The 9,747-nt window shown below is 39.0% G+C and overlaps 1 protein-coding gene across 1 annotated transcript in view; it reads right to left on the minus strand.

Annotated features, from left to right (window-relative positions):
- Positions 1–2,893, minus strand: part of dnase1 (deoxyribonuclease I) — a gene marked incomplete in the record, with an annotated part of 14,948 nt that extends 12,055 nt beyond the window's left edge. Inside the window, 3 exon segments of the mRNA XM_014021489.1 lie at positions 886–966; positions 1,117–1,205; positions 2,744–2,893. Of these exon segments, the coding sequence (XP_013876943.1) occupies positions 886–966; positions 1,117–1,205; positions 2,744–2,881 (308 nt within the window).
- Positions 2,894–9,747: the final 6,854 nt, after the last annotated feature.

Raw genomic sequence — 9,747 nt, forward strand, 5'->3', positions numbered from 1 at the left:
CGTATACAGTATATTAGGGGTACAGCAATACATGTACCCGTATCAAACCGTATCAAACAGTGCTGTATCGAACAATACCGATTTTAAAGATTTACTTTATCAACGTCTTCTGAAAATGCTCTGTGTTAAAGGATCAGTGGATCTGTGTTCGACTACTCCATCTGGGCTGCATTTTTGAGTGCAGGTCCACTGAAACTTGCTGTTTCAGCAACATTTAATTAAAAATCTGTACTTTTGAGGTTAAACAAATGTTCTACTTTGTGCAAAACAATACACATTGGTGACTTTTGAGTGCAATAAATTAAAGGGACATTACACACATTTTGAAGAGGGGTTTTGTGAAAAAAATTAGGATCTGTTAAACTTTTACCTCTTGAAGATAATTCTTTGGACAATCTCATTTTGCAGAAAGAATTAATGTCTGGCAGACCTGAAGCGCTAGCGGCTAATCCGATACCAAAGTGGATTAATGTCCTAAAACAACTAGCAGCTAATATAGCACTTCTAATGCAGCCTGGGGTCACTTTTGTCAAGATTTTGACAAAAATTCAGGCAAAAATGTTGTGTAATGTGAAACTGAAAGCAGCATAAAAGTATTGGTGTTTTGTTCAACTGCTATGAAATTTTGGAGATTGGTGTTGTGTCTTATTGGGTCTTTGTTGTGTTCAGATTAGCGGTGAACTTGTTTGTCTTGTTGGACTCTTTTTTTATCCATTCGAAGAGCTTCTACAGAACCCCACTTCTAAATGTTCCATATACTGTACGTTTTTAAGACTTTCAATTATTGTGTTCAAGGATTCACAAGGAGAGACATTATCCTCACTCATTCCATTAGAACATGGTTTTTTTTCATTCATTTTGTTGTCATTTTTAGCCTCTGTGTACCTGTAGAGAAAGAGGTATCTCTCCTTGTAGGTGCTGCGGCCCAGAGGCTCACTGACAACATAATTGAACTGCGAGGAACCTCTGAGAAAACACACAGAGATCAACGTCATAGTTAAAAATGGTGTTTTTTGTCCGCATTGCTTTGTTCTGTTGTCTATAAAACATTAGGCAACTTTAGCTTTCCACCTGTGGTCAGTGTTACAGTGTATGTTCTGTGTGAGTCAGTCTAACTTGTTCACATGATCCATGAGTCTTTTGGTTGCTGACAAATCGTAGTCTCTGACTTCCTGGATCAGAATGATATCATAGCGATGGACAATCTGAAAATTAAAAAAATGTTTAAAATAAGATAAATAAATCATTGCACTGAATTTCAATTTGTCCACATCAGCTCTCATGAATTGTAATTTTATCAGTCATCACCAATGGCTTATGTGTGCAGGAGTGGAGCTAGACTTTTTTTGCAAGGGGTGGCACAAACTCGGGAAAGGTGTTTTTTAGGGGGGCACATCTAAATAAGGAAAATAAAAATTCAAGATGACTGCCAAACTTGCCATTTTCTATTGCCACATTTGATCCCCACCCCCACTTGACAACTGTTTAGGGGTGGCCAGTCAGGTGGCAGGGGTGGCACTTGCCACCCTGGCCACCCCTCTGGCTCTGCCCCTGTAGTTGTGTTTATGTTTGTTTGTCTGTACCATTAAAATGTCTCATGCTAAAAACTACTCAGCATAAGTACTGTAATATTTTCACAGGGTCAAACAAATTCCTAAATACCCAATAAAATATCTATGACGTAATTCTGTAAAAGTATATGTCGCTCCATCAGTTCAAGAACATCTTAAATGTTGTAACATCGTCATTCCACAAATCACAAAACTTTTCTACTTCCAGCAACATACAAAAAAATTCAGTTTTGCACTCAAGCAAAACAGATTCATTTCAGTGTATTTTTAATGCAAATAAAAAGATAGATAGCAGTATTTAAATTACTGCATGACAGAGTTTACATGCTCATCTGAGTGCTCAGACTAGCCCATGCCAAACTGATAAAATAATAACCTATGGCAATTGTACATCTTTTTTTTCCTGTACTGGAACACTAACTTAATGACTGAGTTCAACTCAATTTGCACACCCCTGAGTTTGACTCAGTTTGCATACCCCCTTGGTTTATAAGTCTGTCATGACTGCTTTTTCTTGTAATTTTGTATTTGTCTGCACGGTATCTTGCTTTTATTCTCATTTTTATCTAATTCCATCTTGATAGTCCAGTACAGTAATTATTATTCTTATTTTTATTTTATTCTATGTTTATTTTTACTGTTACTATCTTTTCTATTATTATTGCGACAGCTGATAATGTCACATAGCAATATCCTGTTTTTGTGGATTGATGTATGTATCTGCTGCTGCTACTATACCTGAATTTTCCCTCATGGGACAATAAAGGCTGTTTCTATTCTGTTCTATTCTACATCTGACTGATAATTTGGATCTAAGATCAAAGTGTAGACATGAGGTGGTTTGTTGAACATTTTTTGCAGACATGGTCTCTTTTTTGAGTCACGTTAAACTGACAGAAGTAGCTCCTCCAATAGCTGACAAATATTACTGGTATGGGGTGTACTGAAGTCAGAAACAGATGTAACGACTTTAACATTATTAAAAATACATCGATTTTAAAGGCAAATGAAGCAATAACCACTAAATTACAAAGGAACACTTGAAGTTTTGAGGCATGGATGAATTTTTCCATTTTCCTTATAAAATCAGAAAAAATGTGTTTTGTAAATTCAATCAGAGAGAAAGAAGAGACTTTGAATTTGAAGAAAGAAGAAAACCATGGCGTTCGGACCGTGCTGATGATGTCCATCAGAGTTGTGTTGGAGGACTTCTTGTCCCCAAACGACTGGATGTTGAAGGCTCCCAGGAGGAGAGAGGTGGACAGGTGCAGCAGGACCACAAAGAGTCCCAAAGCGCACAGAATCCTCATCCCTGGTCGGATCTGACCATGAAAATCTTTATAAATATACTGAGTGGAAACATGAACATCACTACTGACATGAAATGATTCAGGCACATCACTCAAAGTGTTGGTGGTGATTAAAGAACAAACTGTTGATTGCAGAAGAATTCACCCTCTTGGTTTTCATCATATTTTGTTGCCTCACAACTTGGACATGTAAAAACATAGCAGTACCAAATAATAAGCAAAATGATATTAATTGTTAGCCATAGTTTGGTTTATGTTTGTCATGTTTACAGTTTTGATTTTAGGTGAAGCCACTATATTTTATATGAAAAAAATATATCTATAAAGTATTTTAAAAATGTTTGCTGAAGATACTCAGTTTCAGAAAGAACAAGTTGAATACTTTTGCAACTCATAGTCTGTTGAGTCTGTTTCTTTGCTTAAAGTGCAGTCTGTTCTGGCCTCAGTGTGGGACTACCAGTCTGACAGACCACCGTCGTCCACACGCTTCCTGCCATCAGTCCAGAATAATATCTTTAACATGTTGCAGTTCTATTAAAATATTACTCCAAAGGACCAACTTAGTTACACAGATCTAGTGAAGGTGGTGTGAAAACAACACCTGAGCAAACTTACTGAGAACAACCCTGTGCTGTAACCCTCACTACAGCATAGAACAGCACTATAGCATTTGAAACAATATGAAATGAAACATATAGGTGTATAATGACTTAATAACTGATGGTGTTCTACTGTGTTCATGTTAAAACAGGTGTATTCATAGTGAAGAGGAAAAACATACCTGTTTCACAGAAAGTAAAAAGAAACCTGCTGGAAACACAAAGCCTCACTTGTGTCGGTCCTCAGGGAATTTATCACACTCTGAGCTCAGTCACTGATAATATATCTTTTAAAGTTTTTTTTTTTTGTATTTATTGACACGCTGGTGGACACCAAGCTGGGAGGAGGGATAGGAGGAGGAAGCACTGAGGATTAATTATCACACAGCAGAATGTTAGCCTTGAGTTAAACTAGTTATTAAAATAATCTGACTTGTTGGGCTGAAATGCTTTTGCAAGTGCAATTTGTGGCAGCAGCAGCTGGCCATAGCACTTCTGTTACAGCCTTGAGTGCCTCCACCAGGAACGTTCGAAGATTTATTCTGGATTAACCAAATTGATGGTGATGAAAATGTTTATCAAATAGCCTATTTTGAAAATCGGAGATTCTACAGCAAACATGTAGCTTTGCTTACGCAAGCTAGTAATAGTTTTTCAATAGGCAACAAAAAGTCACACCTCAGTGTAGCTACCAACAACTCCTTTACCAGTCATGCAGACTCCATATGGGAAGTGTGAAGTTGAAGCCTGCGTCATTAGAGCGTCCTCACCTCACAAGATGGTAAAGGTTTAAAGTCCTATATCCCTCTCAGCAAACAAACAGGACTTTGCTCTTAAAAATAAATAAAATAAAATAAAATGAGTCCCATCGGGCCAACCATCTGGCAGAGAACCAAGCGGACCGCAGCCCTGGCCATTACTGAGGCAAAAGCTCGGATGTGGGAGGAGTTCGGTGAGACCTTGGACAAAGACTCTCGGTCGGCTCTGAGGAGATTCTGGCAAACCAACCGGCGGCTGAGGTGAAGGAAGCAGCACTTCACTAACACTGTGCTCAGCGAAGGCGGGGGGCCGTTGACCTTGAGGTATATGGGTTCACCAGTACAGAACTGTGAAGAAGTCTGTTTTTTAGTCAAGAAATGTTTTTTTTTAGCATTTCAGCAGTTTTCTTATCAGGACATGGGGCCCCTAAACTCATGCGCCAAAAACAACCTTGATGTAAAACATGTGGTGTCTCAGCTACACATCTCAAGAGGTCAGCTTATTACCATCAAAGAAATGGAGTGTATTTGTCTGAGCCCATCCCAGTGGGATGTGGATGTGAGGTTTCTGTTTCTGGGTGCGACCAAGGTTTTATAAAAAGGAATTGCTCCAAATTCGGGGCTCTCTCACTGATTGGCATTCGAGAGTGCTTGATTGAATATAAGGTTATGTGAAATAAAAAGTTTCACTGTTTCATTTAACTAAGCCTGTCAGAGTCATCTTTCTCCATGTCAAACCACTGTAGACTGGAACTACCGGGAGAAGACCATCATTCAGTCCATCTCCGAGACACTACAACCTCAACCTGTGATGTTGTTGGTAGGTGAAAGGAATATTTCTCGAATGTTCGTAATCCCACCAGAAAGCAGAGTCTGAGGACTTTGGGCTTGGTCRGTCCATAAAAGGAGCTGAGGTCGCTGAGGTAGTTAAAAAGTTCCATGGCAGAAAGGCTCTAGAGATGGATGAGATCCGCCCTGATTTCCTCAAGACTCTGGATGTTGTGGGGCTGTCCTGGTTGACACGCCTTTGCAATATAGTAGTAGTTCTTTATTCATTTCATTTGTAACTGAGGTGTAAAAACCACGTCTTCTGGTTCTGCGGAACTGCTGCTGCTCAATGAAGAGAGAAACTCTGAAACAGGCTGGTTGAACAGCAAGAATTTTTATTTTGAAGTCCAGGAGATTACAGCCAAAACCCAAATTGTGGCCTTCAAGCCAAATGATTCACCAAGTAAGAAAGAAGAAGAACGAAGGCTAAGGGTGGGGGCGTACAAGGCTCTTTATAGGCTTCACAGTGTAGTTCAGCAGATGTACCATAAATTTTGTCACGACGTACCTTAAGCATTCTTCTTCCTAATATGGTAATATGTGCCGAGCTCTGAAGCTGMAGAACCAAGAGAGGCATAACACATCTGTGCATTCCTGAGAAGAGGCCCCCACTCTTAGACACTACATAATACAAATTAGCAAAATACAGAAAAACATGCAATCAAAATAAAATCAAATAAAATGAAAGGCAGCAGAAGAAGAATAAATCTTATCTTAAGAATTATCTCATCTGCCCCTTTTTTATACCCAAAATATGTTCAAAAGAAAAGTTAAAATACAACAAACACGTTCCTGCTGTGAGGTCCACTTTGAAAATTCTCCACTCATAAAGTTTAGTGAATTTTTAATCTCCTCTATTTGGCCTGGGATGTTTTCCGTGACTAAACCTTTTCTCTGCCCTTTATATTTCATCATGGCTCACCTTGATGGGGTAAATTTTCCTCAGCAAGCTCCTGTATTGGTGCACTGTCAGCTGCCTCATTGCCGGTTAGCACACTGTTAGCGCAGTCGGCTAATATCGCATGGACATCAGGGGCAGTGCCACTGGATTGGCAGACTTGGGTGGTGGTTCTTCTCTTTGAAAAGGAGGACTGATGTGTTAAAACATAAGCAGTGTTTGTTACCCTTTACCTGTTCAGATCTAATGATGTGAATGTTTGAGTGAGCCATACAAAACCATCCGGACACAGCTGTGGACTGATCAGCTTTTAATCTGCCTCCAATGGGCACCAGCTAAGCAGTGACCAGAACCAGGAAACACATCCAGAAACAAAACTCTTTGCATCCTGACTCCGCGTTATGACATAAGTTAAAGGGGCATGGAGTCAAAATGTCAGACATTATTCCTCACCCAAATTTTTAATCATGGTTCTTATATGTGTTGTCTTAAATCAGACATGTATCTAACTAAAAACCTCCAGTGTGTGAAACCCTGGTCAAGAGTCCCACAACCCAGTCTGCACATAAAACCATCAATTAAATCAGAAATAACCACATTATAAAAATATATTACTGTCCACCTAATAAAAGACTATACAATGTGTAGTGTCTTTAAAAGTCAGCAGTAAACAACCCCAATAAATTTCTTTAGATGGGTGTGCTCCAATTACAGGGGCATCACTCCTAGTCTCCCCGGTAAGGTCTTTACAGGGGTACAGGAAAAGAGAGTCCGATCGATAGTCTAACCTCAGATTCTGGAGAAACAGTGCGGGTTCTATTCTGGATGTGAAACACTGAACCTCTTTCCTCTAGGGGTCATGAGTGTTTGCTAACCCAGTCTATATGTTTTTTTTTGTGTGTGTGTGTGTGTGGACTTAGAGAAGGCACTGTGTTCCTCGAGGTACACTGTGAGGGGTGCTATGTGTGAGTATGGGATTGTGGTCTTTGTTACGGGCCATTCAGTCCCTATACAAGCAATGAATTTGGTTCACATTCCCAGTGGTAAGTTGGACCCCTTCAGAGTGGGAGTTGGACTCGACCAGGGCTGCCCGTTGTCACCAATTCTGTTCATGACTTACATGGACAGAATTTCTCGGTGCAGCCAGGGGGTGGAGGGAGTCCGGTTCGGTGGCCTCAGGATTTTACTTCTGCTGTTTGCATATGATGTGGTTCTGTTGGCATCATCGCGCCAGGATCTTCAGCTCTGACTGGAGCGGTTCGCAGCTGAGTGTGAAGCAGCTGGGATGAGGATCAGCACCTCCAAATCTGAGTCCATGGTCCTCAGTTGGAAAAGGGTGGATTGCTCTCTCCGGGCTGGGGATGAAGTTCTGCCTCAAATGGAGGAGTTCAAGTATCTTAGGGTTTTGTTCACAAGTGAGTGAAAAATGGAGCGTGAGATCCATAGACAGATCGGTGCAGCTTCCGCAATTTTGCAGACAAATACAAGTGGTTGAAATGAGTTTTCTCCTCAGGGTATATGGACTCTCCCTTAGAGATAGGGTGAGAAGTTTAGTTGACAGGAATGGTCTTTGGCTTGGATCAAGTTTTTAATTTTGGCCTCCTGCCGTAAGTCCTTATTCAATAGTGTTTACTTTTTTGTATTCAAAATATTTATTTTATTATTTTTAACTGCTAATCGTTCAAAAATCGTGTTTGTTTTTATGTTTATGAAGTCTTACTAATCCTAAACAATGAAGAGAAACTGAATCCCCACAACAAACTATGAGCTCAGGACTCAGGAGACCACTTTAAAAGAATATTCAAAGAATTTAACTTAAGTGGATGAAAGCTTAATAAATTATTAATAACTAATAGAACAATGTACCTGATATAACAGAATATTTGTAAGTGGTATTTTTTAGTAAAACTGGTGTTTATTCTGAAATTAGGTGCAAAAAAGAAAAGCATGAGAATTTATATAACATAGCATTGCATGATATGACATAACATAACATTATTCTGGAGTTATATATTTGAAATCTTTTCTTTTTCAGTGTAATGATTAATATACCCAAAATACACTCATTGTTATCATTTTAAATATGTGCATGTGTGACTGTAATTTGAACTTGTGTGCAGATAAACAGTGGAACAGTGGAGTGTTTACAGAGGATGTGGGAAGGCAACAGATGACAAAGTGTAATAAAAGGAGTTTATTTGGGGTTATTTTGTGTGATGGAAACTTTCTGTTTTTGACTCTCAGTCTGAATAACTAAACTGTTTTTGTGATATCAYTTGGTTACAGTCCAACTCTGACTTTCATTTACACCTAGCAAAATCGTTAAAATGACAAGCTCAATGTGGTAAACTGGAAACTAACTGCAATTAAACTTTCTCAAATGATTTAAGCTTAATATAATTTGCTCCTCCTCCTTCAGCTTTATAATAATTAAAATGACATGCAAAAATACATCAAAACATCCAGCTAGGTTGGAAATCAGCTTTGGTACATAGATATTAAAAGTTTTCCACACACTGTAGAGGTTTTGGCAAAACGAGTGAGAAAACTCAGCCTGTCATTGATGTCCTGACCTTCATATTAAAGACGTCTTTCAAAATAGGAAATTACATGCTTGAACTCACATTTTAAAACCTGTGGTTTTCACACAATCACAGCTTGTTTAATGGGTCTTTTTTTTTTTAGATTTACCATTATGTGTTTTGGTTTGTTATCGCGGCAATCAATCCTTCCCCAATGGTTCATTGTTTGTGGTCTTGGGTCTCCTTCATGTGCCTAGTGTCAAAACCAAATATGTGCCCATGTGACGTATAAAATTAAAGCTCAATGGTCAACCAAACCCTAACTAGTCTTACCACCTGAGAGATCAAAGGTCACAGGCATTCATTGTTGGTTTTCTCTTGCAATCTGAGCCTTTCAGGGATGCTCCCTTTATACTCAATCATGACACACCTTCCAGTTAACCTGTTCACCTGTAGAATGCTCCATATAGGTGTTTCTTGAGCATTCGTCAACTTTCCCAGTCTTTTGTTGCCCTTGTCCCAACATRTTTTGAACGTGTTGCAGGCATCAAATTCAAAACAAGTAAATATTTAGGAAAAAAAACAATAAAGTTGATCAGTTTGACCATTAAATACCTTGTCTTTGTAGTGTATTCAATATGTTGAAAAAGATTTTCAAATCAWCGTATTGCTTTTATTTATGTTTTACACAGCGTTCTTTGCAAATGTGCCTTCATTGTTTTCATGTTCTGGCAGCAATGCTGGAAGCTTTGCCAATGCCCTCTGGTTTTCAGAGACAAGTAACTCACAATGTAAAATGACCAAGAAGAAACAAGTACACAACTCTATGCAATATTAGGGTGAGCTCTTGTTTGTTTGTGTTATCATATAAATGCTAAATGTTTCAGCTATTACACTAATGAATTTTTAACATTTTATTTATTTTTCCTGAATTTAAAAATCTGTCACTTTACACTGCATGGGACTGTTTGACCCCATGATTGTTTCTTCACTCTTAAATTATACAGGGGTTAGAAGTATTACGATTTTCAAAACACATTACGGCAAAGGCTGGTTCACCCCAAAGATCCGGTGCCCCGGCACAAACAGAGCAATGTTGTAAATGCTGTTAAGTGCCAGGAGGACTGCGACCAGTTATACATCGGGGAAACAAAGCAGCCACTGTTCAAAAGAATGTCCCAACACAGACGAGCTATTGTACATCTAATGGCCAGAACTCTGCAGTTTTCACTCATTTACAGGCCAGCGGTCACTCTTTCAG

This window comes from Austrofundulus limnaeus, unplaced genomic scaffold, assembly GCF_001266775.1.
Source record: "Austrofundulus limnaeus strain Quisiro unplaced genomic scaffold, Austrofundulus_limnaeus-1.0 Scaffold294, whole genome shotgun sequence".
NCBI classification, from domain to species: domain Eukaryota; kingdom Metazoa; phylum Chordata; class Actinopteri; order Cyprinodontiformes; family Rivulidae; genus Austrofundulus; species Austrofundulus limnaeus.